The sequence below is a fragment of the Eublepharis macularius genome, chromosome 2, assembly GCF_028583425.1.
Source record: "Eublepharis macularius isolate TG4126 chromosome 2, MPM_Emac_v1.0, whole genome shotgun sequence".
Classification (NCBI taxonomy): Eukaryota; Metazoa; Chordata; class Lepidosauria; order Squamata; family Eublepharidae; genus Eublepharis; species Eublepharis macularius.
In genome coordinates, this window is record NC_072791.1 from 164,703,488 (window position 1) to 164,722,521 (window position 19,034).

The 19,034-nt window shown below is 42.5% G+C and overlaps 1 protein-coding gene across 1 annotated transcript in view; it reads left to right on the forward strand.

Moving 5' to 3' along the window:
- Positions 1-19,034, forward strand: part of SLC15A2 (solute carrier family 15 member 2) — a 77,745-nt gene that overhangs the window by 49,402 nt on the left and 9,309 nt on the right. Inside the window, exons 16-20 of the mRNA XM_054973012.1 lie at positions 946-1,110; positions 6,068-6,114; positions 13,390-13,491; positions 15,741-15,840; positions 18,262-18,408. Of these exons, the coding sequence (XP_054828987.1) occupies positions 946-1,110; positions 6,068-6,114; positions 13,390-13,491; positions 15,741-15,840; positions 18,262-18,408 (561 nt within the window). The remainder of the gene's footprint in view (positions 1-945; positions 1,111-6,067; positions 6,115-13,389; positions 13,492-15,740; positions 15,841-18,261; positions 18,409-19,034) is intronic.

Here is a 19,034-nt window from a genome sequence, read left to right on the forward strand (position 1 = left end):
GGTAAATGCTTGTTAGACATACTTAAGGGGCTTTTCAAGTCCCAAGGGAGGCAATATTCATTGACCCTTTCCTCTCACACAATGTCTAGCTGCTTTAAAACTTAGGCTCTAGTACTGCACCCCTCAAGTGGACTTTCTGCACCTTCACAGTTTTGAGTATAAAGTGATTTATATTGACAGTTTTAGGGGGGGATATTTCTTATGAATGTAAACCCAAATGACTGACGGTAATCACCATGTCAGGCAAAAGTCTTTAAAACACATTGGTTTTAGTGAGCTGGTGGTAGCAGAGCAGTTAAGAGAATAAATAAGCTATGAGGCTGCCCTGAGGCTGAGGCTGATCTCATCAGATCTCAGAAGCTGAGCATGGTTGGCCTTGGTTAGTAACGGGATGGGAGACCACCAGCGAAGACCAGGGCTGCAGAGGCAGGCTATGGCAAACCACCTCTGATAGTCTCTTGCCATGAAAACCCCACCAGGGGTTGCCACAAGTCAACTATGACTTGAGGGCACCACACACACAAGCTGCGAGGCTACCAGTTCAGATCTCTCCTCAGCCACTAAGAATCTAAGAGTCACTATCTCTCAATTTCAAAAGTCCCTTCCCCATCTGCAGCTTTGGTTTGGCATACAGAGTTATTGTGTGGATGACTGCCTTGATGTGCCTTGTTTTGAATACTGAAAATGCTAATAAATAATGGTATACAAATTAACTATTTGAAGTGTTAAGTACTGGCTGCCACCAGCAGGGGGCACATATTTTTAATTCCTGCATAAAATCAACAACATAGTTTTCACCAGACTCAATCTGCATGAGTGATCTGGGGCATGGAATTTAGAATTACTCCCAGGTAGCAGGCAAGGATTTTATTTCATCATATATTGGACTATGTAACTGATTTGTTTTGTTTTGTTTGTGTCCCCCCCCCCTTTCTTTTTGATCAGGACCCTGATGGCTACTCAGAATTAATTTTGACTGGTGCCCAACAGAGCCTTCGTTTTAGAATACAGTATCGAGGATCATCTTTCACATTTAATCATACTGTCCAGGAAAAGTCAGTGTACAGCTTAATTGTCTACAAGGCAGAAGGAAACCTAACAAGTTACTTAGTAAGTGTGGAAATCAAATCGGATTTAATCATGTTTGAGAATATCTAATATCCCACACACACCCTATATCTTCTATATCTTCCCAAGTGAATTCAAAGAAAAGATTATACTGCTGAGATCTGGTTTCACCAGATATTTAAGTACATGAAAATGCTGGGCCTGATCATTCAGTTTCCCAATTATAATGTTTAATACACCAAACCAGCTCTTGATAATAAAAATGTATTGATTGTATCTAGAATCCAAAATGATAATTTGATTTTTGTATTCATATAGCAAAACCATCACTAATCTAGAATGAAATATGAGTGCAGTATCAGTTGAATAGCTGCAGCCAGGAATGGTACAGGGTAATAAGTTCATTATCATATGATTCTTGCTATTGTCTTTACAAACAGTACTGATTCTGCTCTTCCTTATGTGTATGTTGACGAAGTATACCAACTGATTTGTGCTTTTATTATGGCCTTGTTGCTAGACCTGATTTAAGTTACTAACATGCAGGGCCGGCACACCCACTGAGTCCAGGTAGGCAGTGGCCTCAGGGCGCGAGGGCACCGGAGGGGCTCCGGAGGGGTTTCGGGGGCGGAGGCACGCTCCACGGAGCTGTCGTGGCTGGGCCACAGCTGCTGCAGCCAGCCAGCCCCATGCCGCCACCGCTGCCACACGCCCCCAGCCAGGCACAGCAGCCACAAGCCACTGCCGGGGCTGCATGCAGAGCGCGGTGCAGCCTCTGCCCGCCACCCCAGCCATCCGCCGCCCAATGCTCCCGGCTTGCACTGCATGATGACATCATCGCATGATGATGTCATCACGCAGTCCGTGGTGCACACGTGCTGCGTGCTGTGTGCGCATGTGTTGGGGGTGGCCGCAGGCACCAGAAACCCTGGCACCGGCAATGATAACATGCAACCCCATGCAGAGTTGCCCAGTGTAAACCAATTTAGATTAATGGGCGTGAATTGGATTAATCATGCATAGGATTGCAGTGCAAGTGCTGCATTGGGAGGTCACAATATAATCTACTCAGCAGTTAGACAGCTAGTGAAAGAACAAACTTGCTCTGAAACATTTTCTGTTTACAAAGAGAGCTTTAGATTGGTCATAGAACAAACTGTCTCAATGATAATTAACTGATTGCTTTAGCATAATTTTATAACAATTAAGAATTACAGCGGAAACATCCATATCAAGGCCATGAAAATCAACAGGCTTACTGTTCAACATACCCCACTCCACCCCCAGTAAATGGCTGTCAGCTTCATTTGAAAATGCAAATCAATACACTAGTCATTAGATTGACAGACTATACCAGATGATTAAATAAAGTTTATTTTTACTTATAAGCAGTAAAAACAGAATGAAAATCTTATGACAAGGGATTTTTAAAATTCATACTGATTCTTCCATAATGTACCACATGATCATAGACTAATCTTATCTGTCAGAGATGCTGCTGGGTATGATGCTCAGGTCCTTAAGTTCCAGACCAACCACTCACTGACTCGATATTCTTTAATGATATAATGTACTTTTTCTTAACGTGTTTTTGTATGCTTTGCTCATGAGTCTCACAAAGTTAAAGGTTATATCCACGTTGGCATGCATGTCTAAAGATATCAAGAGGGCTTCTTTTCCAATGGAGATTCTTCCCCTTGATGAACAAGACTCTTGGGCCATTTTCACACTACTAACCTGCTTCTGTAATGTTGAGAAATGTCACGCAAAAAACGCGGAAGATAGCGCCTTCTCACGATGTTGTGCAAAACTCTCACGAGAAGATGCTATCTTCCGCATTTTTTGCACGACGTTTCACAACGTTACGGAAGCAGGTTAGTAGTGTGAAAACGGCCCATATTTAATCTGGAAGACTTCCACTACTCTGGACATTTCTCTCTCTTTTTGTTCCTTTCCCCTCATATAGCTCATGTCTATACTTCAATGCTTCCAATTACGGGGGAGGGGAATTACACACAGAACTAGCTGGTTTGCCTCATTAAAGCAGCTTCCAGAGTGCTGAACCAAATCCTTAATGACTCCCCACCCACCCCCCACCAAAAAGTTTGCATATTTTGTTTCATTTCTTACCATACAGTTCTTCCTTAATGGCAAGCCTGTCTGCACTCAACATGCAACCAACTGGCTCCAAAGGGGAAACACTGGACCCACATTAACTCTATTGGCTGGAAGGGGGTGTGCATGGCATGCATGAGTGCATTTTTTCTTCAGCACACTGGCATTGAGTGGCTCATAGGGATCAAAGGTTTGCTTTGCTCCAGGGAGAGGAGCAGCAGATGGCATGGTGCTATCCGTGCCAGTGTCACTATTGCCATCCTTTTCTCTGCACATTTATGGACAATGTAAGGAAAGGCTGGCCAGGCAACTTTCCACACTGGCATGCACGTATGGGTTTGAGGAGGGGTCTCCTGAAGAGTTTTAGCTCCTGGCTGCTGCAAAGGCTCATGTTATGCAGATTAGGGTAAGATTGGAAGTAAAGAAAAATTATTAATGGAGAGCCACACAGTGAGGAGGTCCCTCCCAGGCATGTGGAGCTGGTTCATGCACATTCTGTGGCCTTCTGCTGCTGCTTTCCTTTGCTTAGGTGCCATGGTACCAGCAGGGCCACTCATGGTAACTTCAGAAATCCTCCAAAGATAGCAGGTTGAGGAGCACCAAGAGGAATTTCATCTTGCTCAGAAAGCATTCTGTCAGGCTTTTAGGGCTTCTCTGATTATCCAGTGTTAAATGACGAGGTAGCATGGGTGTGCATTGCACACACCCACACACATACACACCCAAGTCTTTCCCAATCAGTATTCAACATGGGAGGACTGATTGGGTCAGATTTTTTAGTTTTTGGCACAACAGGGAGACATGTTGAGTTCTTCCTGCCATTTTGTTTTTTTTTCAATTAACTCTAGGTTAATGGTATTAGTCAGAAAAGGAGACTACTTTTACTGGTAAAAAATAAGGGGGGGAGGGTGCAATCCTCCCTCTACTTTCCTTTCTATGAAGGAAAGAACAATCTGTAGCCCTCCCTTTCTGTGAGCTTTTACACACAGTGCAGGGACAGGCTGTTGGGCAGCTGCAAAGCAGATTAGGGTAAGGAGAATTCACCCTTCATCATGGAAACAAAACTACAAGGCACAGGGAAATATGACATAACAGCAAAACTCAAAGGTAATAATTTATTGGCTTTGCTATCATAAAGCAGCAATTTTTAAAAAATTGTGCTGCACTGTGCTAGTTTCCCAAACTCCCCTCTTTGAAAAGAACAGTGTGAGCTGTTCAATGCTTGCCTTGACACATGCCTTCCCTAAGCATTTCTTGGGAGGACTCTCAAACTTGGTGGGTCAGTGGTTTAGAGGGAGGACTGTCTTCTGTGCAATTTTGGTGCCATTGCGTGCAAAAACATCTGCTCCATAGCCTTGTTTACCCACCCATTGCCTAAAAAAAACTGTGTGCATTTGTGCATCTGCAGCCGACCCTCACACAATGAGCCAAAAGCTCATGAAAACAAAAAACCAAAATGGATCAGCCAACCTGGAACAAACCAGTAATTAAATGGAATTATTCCAGAACCCTCCAGAACTGAAACTGAAACTGAAACTTTCTTGGTGCGCACCCTGACTTCTAATTCTTAGGATTCAGCATAAACTACAATTGGTTGTCATGATGTAAAGCTGGATGCTGTATTTCCCCCTTTTACTCTTTCTCCTCTTTTCTGTTCCCAAGCAGAATACTACAGAAGGCAATCCAACAACTTATTTTCAGCCCCTTGGAAGACTTTTTTTTGTGAGACTCAAACTCTTCATATATTTGATGGCATCATAGCCACTTATGAAAAATTTATCAGTATAGGTCAGCACTGAGAAGTGGCTGTATACACTAATGTGATGCTAATCAAGTTTGAATTCATTACCACGGGGAAGGCTGCTGTTGTCTGCAAACAATTTGTTCATTATTAATCATGTTTATCTACTCTCTGTTTTACAATTTATTGTCTGTTTACCAATATGTAGCAGTCACCACACTCAACTGCCTTTTTAGGAGTAAAAGGGGGGTAGTTTTAGTACTGAGAAGAAACCACAGTAATAAAAGATAGCATAATTAAAGAAAGAAGACATGTAAAGATATGGCCTGCTTTAGGAACAATAACAATATTGATATGTATGTTCCCACAACAAAATGTGGCAAAGGAGTAGAGAGATTTTTCATTCTACCCTCTCCCCTCCATACCTCCAATACTTCCTTGTTCCCTACAGCCGTTCCAGGGAAAGCCATAGGATCAGCTGTCTGTTTTCCAAGCCAGGAATCACCCAGCAGCAGAAAGGCTGGAAGGACAGCTGTCCAGCTTTCTTGTTGGTCTGAAGTGTTCCATAAAGCCAGTTCTCCACCAACATAATGACCCTTGTGAAGGGGGAGTTCTCCTCACATTTGAACAGATTGTTGGGGAAGTGTCAGATGGATCCCTTCTTCCATTTATCCAACTCCCCTGTTCATCTTCCCTTCTTTCTCCCCCTAAATCCACTCATCTTCTAGGTTTGCACTGTGACATTACTCTCTGATGGCCAGGTTCTGTATGGCTTGAGGGAGGTTCTCTCACCTCTCTGCTTATGCTTCTTCCCTTGACTGACTATCTGAGCACCCGCTCTTGTCACAAAGTGGGTCTGGATCTGAGTTGTCTGAGGCAACAGAGTCCAGTGTCAGTTACGATAACTGGGAGCTGTAGGGAGGTGAAAAAGTTACTTCATCTGTGACTGAGCCCTGGGATTTGATAAGGGCCACCTAAGAGAAGTCAAGCCATTTTAGACTGATAAAGCACACATTGCAAATATCTCCCTCTATTCATTTGGCTCTTGTTCAGAACCATGTTTTTATCTGTACACCATTTGCTTGTAAGAAAACTTTGTGTAAGCAGAAATTATGTATTGATTTTGTTTGTCTTTATTTCTAGATTAAAGACATGTGGGAAAAGCCATCAGAAGGAAAGGCAGCAATAAGGTGTGAATTGGTTTTGTGTGATTTGTTGCTCTAATATTTGATTGTACAGAAAAGCAGTGCCCCCTGTTTAGCTAGAGTATGACTTCATTGATATTCTCATGTGAAGACTGCTTTCTGTAGCAGTTGTGTTTACTACAACTATATCCAGCAGCAGCCAGTAAGGCAATGGAAAGCACAGGAAGGGGGTAAGAAATATTGCTGCCCCTGTGTAGTTACTAAAACAGAAAGGATTTATGTATGTAGGTTAAGATGCTGGGCTGCGAATCAGCTCTCTGCTGGTTTGAATCCCAGTACTGCCATGAGCTCAGCAGGTGGCCTTGGGCAAGGCACTCCTTGTGGGGATAATAATAACACTGACTTTGTTCATTGCTCTGAGTGGGGCACTAATCTTTCTAGAAGAGCAGTATAGAAGCACAGTTGTTGTTATTGGTGTCAGCAGTTCATGATGGGTGCTCTAAATCCTAGCCAGTCAGCGGCCACACGTTGGCATAGCTCTGGCTGCAGTAGAGATTCCCATTCCTTGGTGACTACTCTAGCCTATTCCTATCTCTTTCTGTCCTTTGCACTTCACTAGCCAACATTGAGTACCCTGATTTCCCATGGCTAAAATGTAAAGGGAAATATATGTGTATTCCTAAAGATGTGATGGACCTATTCTTGGGAACCATAACCAACCTGAACTCTCTATATAGGCAGCATGTGCTTGACAGATGTTTCACATGGGGAATAACAGTCCATTGTAATTTTAACAAACATGATTGTCACATAAATTGTGGTGTGGCTCTCAGAGAAATCTACATAAACAAGTTATTATGCTTCACTTACTTTTATGTGAGCAATAATGCACATGATGAACCTATCGCACAAGGTAGGTTTGGATTTGCCAGCATAGTGGCTGCAGAGTTGATCTAAGATCTAGTACACTAACATAGCAATCCTAAGAAGCGTTACTCCAGTCTATGAACTTAGACTGGTATAACTCTTCTTAGGATAGCACTGCCAGGTTAAAATACCCATTCTGTCACATAAGCTTGCTGGGTGGGCTTGGGTCAGTCACTCTTGCCTAACCTATCTCACAGGGTTATTGTAGGGATAAAATGGAGGAGGGGGAAATGATGTCATAAGATGCTTTGTGTCCCCATTGGGGACAAAAGCAGAGAATAAATAAATGTTTTTTCCAGAATACTCCAAAATTGATATGGAGAAAAGGCTTATCCCAAACCAATCCTCCTTACCTGTTACTCCTACAGAAAGATATGCATGTTGTTGTTGTTGCTGCTGCTGCTGTTGTTATTGTTGTTGTCTGTCTTTCTTTAATTTGATTAACTTGGTTATATAAGTATAGAATTAATATTGTATGTCAGTGTGAAAAGTAGCTTCCTTCATATTCATGATGAAAAAACAGCCCTATTTAAATAATAACTTGAATAATTTATTTCATCATCACTTTGTCTGAATCAAGATATGTACACGATTTTCTCATTACAGATAATGTTTCCTCTGAACTTTTGAAGAGTACATATCTGATTAAACTTAAAAACCAAGTTTAAGCTGATGATTAATGTGCAGATTGATTGCAATAATTAATTCATTGTTTCCCCCCATTCTAATTATTGTTGTAGTGAAAGTACTCGCAACAGGGGATCCCCACCAGGAGACTAGAGCCTCTGCTGTAACATTCCCCGAGACCAAGAAATAAATAGTCTGTTCAGTTCTGCAGTCATTAGACCTTAATGTATCTTTTTCCTTCCATTGCGCACGGCAGAACAGAGCAACATTTGTCTGCATTTGGGGTTCCTTCAATCCTAGTGCCTTTTTCCTATCCAAATTGGGACTATGAGGTTCGGAGTTCTATCTACCTAGAGGTGAAGGAGCTGTCCAGCCCGATAAGGAGAAGGATCCAGAGCAGGATTGCTGAAACTGCAGAGGAGCTGTCCAGTCAGCTTCTGAAAGATGTATAGCTGGCCCTGAAGCTCCATCCCTTCCAGGAGCTTTTGCATTTCAATGCACCTCAGAATGGGTGCTAAGAGCAAGGAGGCTCTTTTCTGTAAGATGGGCTCTGCACCTTTTACCATGGGTTTCCACTTGGGCTTAGGAGCATCATCCTTCCTGGGACTCAAGGGGTTGATCCCCTGGAGTCCTCCTGGGGATGAAGTATGCAGCAATCGGCATGCTATGGGCTCCCAGGTTTCAGCGGGGTTAGTTGATGCAACTTCTCTTGCCGCTTTCTCACAAGACTCTTCAGGAAGTATTTACTCTTCTTGACCTTGACAGATCCTGGGGTGTGCAGAGGATCCTGTGCTGGGATGCAAGGGTCTGGATGACTCCACTCTTCCTCAGGATAAGCCATCATACATAGCGGACCATTGGGACTTTATAATCCCTCTGGTCGTGCTGTTTGCCCTACACTGCAAAAATGGAAGTGGACATCAAGCTCATGTTAGACCACAATATCTGGCTAGGAAGCTCTTCTCAGGTATTATGCTTCTAATGCTCAAATCACACATATTGGGAGAGCTATGTGCAATCATCTCAGTATGCATAATTGCCATTTTGTCTGAAGAGGGCAATGTACATATTTGCAGCTTCAGTACATGCACCCACAAAATCCAGTTTGCATGTAGCACAGAAACTGCAAAACACTGACTCTCCAAAGATGTGCATTGCCCCTGTGAAGGAATGGGCTCACAACCTTTCCCTGTATCTTTGGACTGGATCTCCAGGAGGTCAGAGGAGACCCTGAGGTGCCAGTTACAAAATGGGAAACCTCTAACATATGAGTAACTCCTGCCAGATGGAGTCATATGTTTAGCAGTCTGTAGCTGCATTGCCAGTACAGCCTTGCCTACTTGCTATGTCTCCTCTACCCTTCTACCCGCTAGCTATCAGTTAGCATGCAGATCACTTATCACAACTTTGTACTTTACAGCTATCATGTTCCAGGGATGGAGCTCTTCTCTGCTGCCCCTCCCTAGAACCACAAGAATAAATAGGTATGATATTTTCCAGAGATCACATTTAGAGCATTTAGAATATAAGAAAGTTTAACACATGAATAAAAGCATGCACATGTTCTGTTCAAGCAATTTGGGCTTAGCAAGGGCACAAAGAAAAGGGTAAAAACACACAAACTTCTGACCCAACACTAAGTATTCTGTTGAATTTTAGGACGGGCAAGCTTTACTTGACTTTGCAGTAAGTTTAAGTTCACCGTTACTGTAGATCTCCAGGTTGGGACTCCTTTCTATTGTTCCCTGCCTCATGGATAAGATGAAGTCCCTCGGTGCACATCGGAAGAGCTGCCCACAATGGAAGGGAGATCAAGACCTCTGCCTCTTTTCTCCCCCCACCCCTTCTTTGGATGGCTTTCTAGTCCCAAAGGAAGAATTTTCCTTGTGTCGCTTTAGTCTTCCCAGCTTTATGGCTCTAGGTGTGACTTACTAGCAGTGGATGGGGAGGTCAGCCATTAGTATAACTAAGAGCTTGAATGCTATGTACTGGGAGCCCCGAAGCTCCCATATCAAACCTCCCCCACACACACACCAGTTATCATCCTGCAACAGGACTCCTGTCCATGGGCAGTCATAATAATCAAAACATTGGGGTGAGTTCTTGGATGGAGGGTGTTTTTTCACAGCCCCTCAGACAAAGTGTCAGTTGGGCATACTGAAATGATCGAGTGTTTGTGTGACGGGAGCACCAGCAATGTAATGCCTGAAAAGCACTGCTGTTTGCATTAATCTTGCTAGGTCACAGGCAGGCCTGCCATACTGCTGTTCTGAACCAGACTAACAGTTCATCTAGCTTGGCATCCTGTCTACTGACAGTGTTCAGACAGATGCCTCTGTGAGGAATCACAAGCAGGATAGAGGTGGCCTTCTCCTGTTGTCAAAAGATTAAGTCACCTCCTCCCATACAATTTTGTCAGCTGTTTATTGAGAAAAGTCCCTTCTCTGTATTTCCTCTTCTTCAGAAGCAAGATAGGTCAGTTGGCCATAGAGTCAGGGCTTTTTTCTCACTGCCTTGTCTATGCAACACTTTTTTTCATCTCTTTGTCTGGCATATATACTTTTTAGTTCTAGACAACAGACCAAGATACTTTTTATTTTCTCAGGAATTTGGCAACAATTCATTCTTTAGCTGGCTTTGATTTCAATGGCTATAGTTTTCTTTTTAACTGCCCCTGTTATGATTATACAAGATGGAGGCCTGTGAAATATCAAGGGAAGAGAAAACATTTTGGAAATCCTGACTCACCTGCCCAAGGTTTTCTGAGAGTTTTTTTAATTACAATTTTTTATTTATTTTAACATTTCCAGCTTCCAACTTATAACTTAAAAACATTCAATTTAACTCGGCAACATGTTTGCAAACATTAACATTTAGAGCAGACATTTCCTCGATAAGTTCTGTACTAGTAACAATATTTACAATCAACAAAATTATCAAAAGTAAAATATGGTTGTTGTGAGTTTTCCGGGCTGTACTGCCGTGGACTTGGCATTGTAGTTCCTGACGTTTCGCCAGCAGCTGTGGCTGGCATCTTCAGAGGTGTAGCACCAAAAGACAGAGATCTCTGTCTTTGAAGATGCCAGCCACAGCTGTCCTCTGAAGATGTCCTCTGAAGATGCCAGCCACAGCTGCTGGCGAAACGTCAGGAACTACAATGCCAAGACCACGGCAGTACAGCCCGGAAAACCCACAACAACCATCATTCTCTGGCCGTGAAAGCCTTCAACAATACAAAAGTAAAATACTCTATCTTTTCACTTCATTAATAACTTGATAATAAGCTATAATGTTCCTCTTTGGGAATTGCCTGTAACATTGTATCATTGCATGTTAGGTATTCTAGAATTGGGAACCACTGTTCCAAAAACAGATTTGCATTTCTGATTTTCATACTGAGCTATATGGACTGCTAGTTTTTCCATTATAAAGTAGTCCCATATCCGACTATACCAATTTGCAATTGTTGGGGCGGGGGGGGGGTGTTGTTTCCATTTGGAGGCAATGACTGACTTAGTTATTGACAATAGTACCCATATAATCTTCTAATAATTCTAATATTTGGTATTGTATGGCCGACCCAGTGGTTCAGCAATATAATTTTTAGGGTTAATGGTGTCTTGTATCCTGTCATGGACTTTATCATTTCCACTACAGATTCCCAGAATTCATGTATATATTTGTAATCCCACCAGTAATGCATGAAGGTTCTTACCTCTCCACATTATTTCCAACATTGGGGCAAGTTTGCCTGGTTTATGTGGTGCATCTTGGAAGGTGTTATATATCACCTTTACTGTTTGCATTTTTATGTTTATTATTTTGATTGTGAAGCTATAGGATTGTCAAATTGCCTTCCAATTTCCCTCAGATAAATCTAATTTGCATTCTTTCTGCCAAATTTTTTGATAGGATAATAACTTGTTTGATTTTTTGAGAGGTTAAACAGGCTGTTTTCTCTATTAAACTCTCCCTTTAACTGATGCTCAATTATTTCAATATTCTATCCTTTCTAGAACATATAAAATGGAGGAGAGGAGAATGATGTAAGCTGTTTTGCGTTCCCACTGGAGAGAAAGGCGAGATAGAAATGAAGTAAATAAATAAATATTTACCAGGCCAGTTTCTCACCAGGACTGCTTGGGAGATTTTTCTTTATTTATTTTGAGTTAATTTACAAACTCATAACTAGGGAGCTTCCAGAGTATGTAGATACATTTACTTTTGAGGGGGTGGGGTGGGGGTGGCCAGTTTCAACACTTTTGCCGTACAATTTGAGGCTAGCCAATTTATAATTATTATTACAAGTGGGTTTCTGTGAGGAATCATAGAGGGGGGGACAATTTAGAAATCCCTAAACTATGCCCCAAATCTCCCCTTCAAGGAGCCTGAGTTCTTAATGGTGGTTTCTCCACCACCACCACCACCACCCAGCGGCATAGCGTGGGTTGCAAGCACCCAGGGCAACTCCTGGCAGGAGGTGGTACCTGTGGCACCACACACATGTGCAAAGCATGCACACATGATCCCAGGCTCCCACACGATAATGTCACTTCTGGGAAGTGACAGCATCGTGCAAGGTGTGGTCACCCCCTGGGAGCACTCCCACGATTTGGGGCTGCTTGCCTCCCCAACCCTTACCCCACCCGTGCTGCCACTGCCCGCTTGGCATGCTTGGCATGCTCCTCGGCCAGCAGCTGCAGAGGGCCAGCTCAGTACCCAGTGAGCCAGCCGCCCCGTTGGCGCAGCAGGTGGACAGGGCAGCGCTGGTGGCCTCCTGGCTCCCATGAATGTGGCACAGGCTCTCCTCGGCGGCTGGCACCCCCTAATAATTTTGCATCCCTCTGCCCCCCCCATGCTATGCCACTGCCACCACCCCTTTCTTTTACTGCTTCTCAATGGCTCTCAACATTCTGTCCCATTGGGAGTATTTATTTTAGGTGAGCACCAAGCCATTTTAGATGGGTTTTCCTTTGCTCTTTGTTCAATGTACAAGGTCATATTTTTCTGCATATTCAAGGAGTCCCCAAGTATGTAGATACCGTTCCCTTATCTGTGGGCAGCCTGCTTGTGCCAGGTTTTGAAACCAGTAAGAACTATACCAGTTTACAATTAGATACAGTGATATTTTTAGTTGCTTACTATTGTTAGGATTATTTATTAGAGTTATTTGAAATGTTACAATTGCTATTGTTTTTGGAGTTTTGCTGATTTTATTGTACAACTATATTGTTTTTGTTTTTATGAGTGGCCTCAGACCCTAAGTTATGAAGTGGTCTAAAAATATTCAAAAAATTTATATAATCGCAGGTACAGTAGAGGTATAGTGTCTTTGAAATTTTGTTGTTAAAAGTTCTCACATCTTTGCTGGCACAACAGTTATGCATATTCTACCAAGTGTTCTGAAATAACAACTTAGTACCTACCTGTGAAACAGAATTATGAAGGAGAGTTATGCTTATCCCTCTCCCCAGAGCAATTCTCCCCTCCCCACCAGCTATTCCTTTCTACTAAGTTTCTTAAATGGGATTAATTGCAACAATCATTTTCCTTCTCCTAGAAAAGGGAGTTGCTTCATTGTATGTATTGGGGTTACATATTATTGTGGGAAACGGTGATTAATTGGAAGCGTTTTTGGCTGGTAAGCTTGCCATAAAAATTAAGATGAACTGCCTTCAAATAGATTGCATGCCTCCAGTAAAATCTCTGATGCTTTATTTCTCTGTATTCATTTTCTGTCATGATAAAGTCAAGTTTTTCTTATAGATTTGTTAATATCTTGGCTCAAGATGTCAACATCACTCTTGGCAAAGAAGAATTTGTCAAAAGTTACAGTGCTTCAGACTACCGGGTAGTGGAGAGAGGAAGGTAAGATTTTTGTGAAATTTTCCACGCTCTTCACTAGCCTCCATTTTCCTTCAGAGAGAAAATGAAATGTGTGTGTATCATTGCATCCAATTTATGCTTTTTTTTAGTGCACTTTTGAAAGCTGCTTTTATTTAATGAGTTCTATCATTTTCATCCACATCCATTAATTGTATCAACACACTCTAGTACCAACTTTGAATGACTAGATAATCCACCAGAAGGTTCGTGGTTGGAAAAGGAAGCTCAGTGGACAGCCAGTGCTCCAAGAAATCAGAACATTATCTTGAAGAATTTAACTCATATGGAGCTTTCAATTTCTGAAATTATTGAATGACTGAAAGCTAACGCAGGAAGATCCTAGGATTGATTGCTTTATTTACTTTATTTATATCTCTCCTTTTCCACAATGGGGATCCAGAGCACCATTCTTCTCCGTTTTATCCTCACATGTGTGTGACCGGCCCGAGGTCACACAGTGAACTTCCCTGGCAGATTAGATGGAGCAATTCCTTCACACCTATTCCATTACAGAAGATCAGCACTGTCAGAAGTGAATTGCAGATCACTGCTAGGGAGGGAGGGAATAACATTTCAGTGCAGCAGTGAACATACTGAGTTCATTGGGGTCATTGTGTGCATGTTCTTCCATTTGTGCACTCCACTATTTGTGCACCCACCCCTAGCTCAGCTCAGATCAGCTTGGCTTCACCATTGGAAAGGAAAAGCATGAACACTGGACAAAGATCACTGATTGCAATTCAGTGCTGTTTTTCTCTTTTAACCATCCAAAATATAGGCTATTATTAAGGAACAGGGGCTATAGTAACTGGCACCTCGGAATATTTCCGAGGTGACAGCGAAGACATGCAACAATATGCCTTCTTCCTCACTCTCCTCCTCACTACAACCATTTTGTATTTGAAGAAGAGTTATCAAGAACTGAAAAAGAAGAATCATAGAATCACAGGGTTGGAAGGGACCTCTAGGGTCATCTAGTCCAACCCCTTGCAAAATGCAGGAAATTCTCAAATACCTCCCCCCCCCCATAGTAGTAGAGGAATTGCACAGGAAATTTTAGTTGGAAGGAGATATGCTGCCTTTACTGAGTCAGGACAGAGGCCCTTGCAGCCTTATACTATCTACACCAGCTAATGGTGGCCTCCTGTCATCTCTAGTCATGGAGATCCTTAATCTTGAGGTGCCAGAGATTGAACTGGTGAAATTTTGTATGCAAAACACATTGTCTGCCACTGAAGTATTGCCTCCCTGCCAACTGCATGCTTCATCTTGATAATGTTCTAGACTGTGTGGGAAAGGTCAGTACAAAAGTACATCCATGTAGTACATCCATGTAGCAAACCAATAGTGGTTCATTCACAATAGTGGTTCATTCACATGAACTAACATATAAGGAAGTCCTTTTCACGTATTTGTGTGTTCAGCCAGTCTGAGAGTCACTGAATGAATGAATGAATGAATGAATGAATGAATGAATGAATGAATGAATGAATGAATGAATGAATGAATGACTTTTGTAAAGAGATTAAAGTTCCTACTAAGCTTTGTAAGTAAAGCAGCTTAGGAAAAAATAAGATTAAACCTAACAGAAAAATAAACTTGTAAAATAAGAACATTGCAAATTGAAAGCTGTGGGCCTTCAGGGATCCCCACCCTCCCACAGCAGCCATTTCTGACCCCAGGAGATTTATTCTTGAGGCTGTGGGATCCACACAATGTAACAGCCTTGCAAGTTGGGAGGTAGCAGTGAAAAGGAGGTGAAATTGTTTGACTTTCCCCTCCAGAAGAGAGTTCTGTTGACAGAAGAGAAAGAAGGATACAATTTTCTCCTCCTCCCCATCCCTCCCAAATGCAGCCTGCTTACCTGCAATGCTATTACTCCACGTGCCCTGGGAATGAAGTTTTCCAGGGTAGGAAATGGCTGCTGCCTGGAGGGGAGAGGTGGGAAGATTGTGGATCCTTAAGAAGACTTTGCACAGTTGTTGCGCTGGTTCCAACCCAAAGCTAGCAGTTTTTTGTTCAGTGTAAAATTAATTCTAATCACTGTCCTTGACTTATTCCTAAAATATAGTTCTGAAAGTTAAAATGCTAGTAATGTGCTATACTTAGCACAGGACTGGATTATGAGTTATTTATTGGCCCAGATCAGCTTGAAGGAATTTATAAGCACCTTGGGCTTTTTGTCCAGGAGAGGTTAACCAGGATCTACTGTATTCCCTCTTCCTATCAAGATACAACAATGTAAAATGTCAAACAGAAGCAGAAGAATCCATCCTGCACCTAGGTCTGCTTGATTTTGGAGCTTCATACACTGTTTTTATAACAAGCAATGTAAGTTGACCTTTGACTTTTATATGCCATTTCCATTCTAGCATTGATTTCTTGGCTATTAAAAATGCTGCCTTGTATCTAGACATCCACTGGTGAGAAACCACTGACGAAGGCCATATATTAGGGTTGCCAGGTCCCCCTGACAACCAATAGCAGGGGGCGATGCTGCTGCTGCTTCCGGGTTGCACCAGAAATGATGTCATCAACTGGCACTGCAAGTGTGTTTGTGTCCATTTCACCAGCCTGTTTGCCACATTCCTGCTGATGGCAGGCAATCTCCAGAAACCTAGCATAACAGTTTACAAAAAGGAAAACATTTCAAATTACAAAAATAAGATAAGGTAAACAAGATTTGGCAAAATAAGGTTTGGCAAACAAAGAGGAAGATATAGCCAGATTTAAGTGCTTTCACATTCCTCTGATGTCCCTTCTAAGCAAGTGCTTAACCTACCTATTGAAATCAATGTGACTTTTAAAGTGACTAACTTTGACTAGGTTGTTCAACAATCATGGCTTCCCCTGGGCTGTAAACACACTGAACTGGCTATCAAAAATAGAAAAGTAAGTTTCCCACACATCCCAGTTTACAGATACAGTTTACAGTCGCGTCACCATATGATACAGCCATTTTCTCCAAAGTGATTAAGTTATGGATCAGGATGAAAGGTGTGGGAGATCAAAAGCCAACATCATTAAGTGTGTATTGCATGCAGATAGATCAAGATGGGTAGCCATTTTAATCTGTCTGTAGCAGTGGAAACGAGCAAGAGTCCAGTAGCACCTATAAGACTAACAAAATTAGTGGTAGGGTATGAGCTTTCATGAGTCACAGCTCACTTCTTCAGATACCATGCAGAATAAGGAAATATCGAGATTATAGTAGTAAGTAGACATGGGCGTGAACCAAAAAAATTTAATGAACCAGCAGTTCGCAGTTCGGTGCTGACAACGATCCCAAGGTCGCAAACCTCAACGAACATTTTCTGTTGCCGAACCAGTTTGTGGTTCACGGGGCGCAGTATGGCCCCCCATGGCCCATATTCCCGGGGAGTGTTTTGCAAGGTCTCCTACAGCCATCACCCAAGTTTGGACAAGATTGCAAAAGGGATCTCGGAGTTATACACTCTCCAATCCAAGGCCCCCAGGAAACTCCCACAAAAATCCAAGCTCAATTAGACCCTCAGTCTCTCTCCCCAAAGGCTAGCAAGTTGCAAGCAAGAGCTCTGTCCCACTCCACTGCTCGCTGAAAGTGAAACCCAGCCTGGGAGCCCACAGCTATTTATAAGCACAGGTCCCATTGAGCAACGCAGGAGGTCTGTCTTTGGCCATCAGAGCTGCCTATCAGGGTTTGCAGGGATGAGATTGGAGTGCCCGTGGCTACAGGGTACCCCCTTCCCCCTCCCTCCCCTGGGTGTCTTCTCCCAACTTGTAACTGCTTTGCAGCTCCGTGGTTGGAAGGAAGATCTGCCGATCAAGGTAAGATGGGCTTCCATTTGGGTTTCCAGGGCGACAGAAGGAGCACAGACAGAGTTCAGGCATTCCCCTGGCTCCATTTCCAGGGGAATTGATTGATGGCGCCTGACTGTCTGGCTTCCCGAACCGCGGCCGAAAGCACCAAACCAGGCTTCTTCTGAACGCAGGTTCGTTGGACGAGGACAGTCATGAATCACCAGATCGTGATTGCGCAATCGCCAATTTCGTGGGTTTTTGAAGTTCGTAATGCAGTTCATGCCCATCTCTAGTAGTAAGAATAATCAGTGGCATATTTGTATCTATCAAGATGCTAAAGCAACTACCATTTATGGCACTGATCTTGGCCTATTTAGAATTTTCTGTTGGCAATCTGTCTTTTATTATATACCTATTTTTCTTTCTATTGACTAAGTGACTGACTTTCTCCAGTCTGTCTGTTGCAATTAATCATATGCTTTGTTCAGCGTCCAGATCTGTTGTGCATTGTGACTGATGCATTTGGGTGTGGTAATATGGCCAAAATGCAGTGTCACTGGGAACATTATTTCCTAAGATCAAGCTTTTGTCAATGTCAGCTTCCTTTTGAAGGTGTTTGTGACATTTCTCCACAGTCCAGTGAGTAATGCACATAATTACTGTTCATTCCTTTTAGTCTTCTAAAATATACCTTCTTGTTGTCTCCCCCTTTATGGTGATTAAATGCATCTTGTAAAGAATGCTAGTGCTTTTCTGGTAAAAGCAAAGTTTGCTGATGCTTTTAATGTGGCTTTATTTTAGTTCATCAACAGAGTTCACAGTTGTTTAGTAGGCCCAGGAGGACATTCTTGCTACAGTCATCAGGAAAAAAAACCACTGTTGTTTCCTCTGTAAATTCTGCACTGACGTGAATGTAATGCAGATTTTCTACTCCATCAGTAATTAACTTGTCTTCTTTCCTCCTTACCTTAGACTTCGGCAAAGATGCTTGAAGCATGGAAGACAGAAGACATCCCAGCCAATAATATTCACATTGCTTGGCAGATTCCTCAATACTTGTTAATATCAGCTGGGGAAGTGATGTTCTCCGTTACAGGACTTTCTTTCTCTTATTCCCAGGTATAGTACATGGGGCTTAGTACATTGAAATAAAGATTCAAAATCTGGAGGGAACTGGTGAATGGGAGGACAGAAGAGAAAGTCAGTTTGCCAGTTTGCCAGGTCTGTCACTGAGGCCTGATTTACACATGCAAGAAAATGAAGTGGGGTGAGGTAGTAAAATGCTGAGGTGGTAGAATGAACTGCACTACATTAGACTATATTTTGGAACGTTCCCTATGTAAAAAAAAAGAAATCCCTGCAAACAGAAAGACAGCACAGTAAACGAAAAGAGAAGACAGAAACTTTGTCCCTGTGGTACTAGCTTTCCATGTGCAGGGAGTTTTTAATGCAAAGGAGTGTTCAGAACTGGAGCCCACCACCTGCATCTGAAGTGGTGCATTCCATTCTGTGACCTCAACATTCTTCTGCCTCATTCTTCTACACGTGTAAACCAGACCAGAGAGCGGAAGAGACAAACAGTAAATTAAATCCAATAGTCTGGAATCTGCAGTATAATCTGGTAATAAAAGGGTGGTTCAAGGGGGGCCCCTGCCAACAACCTGGCACATGGGAGTGATGATGACCCTGCTGATCTATGAATGAGAGAGGGAGCAACTTGTGTGGTAGAATCAAAGTTCTGCTTT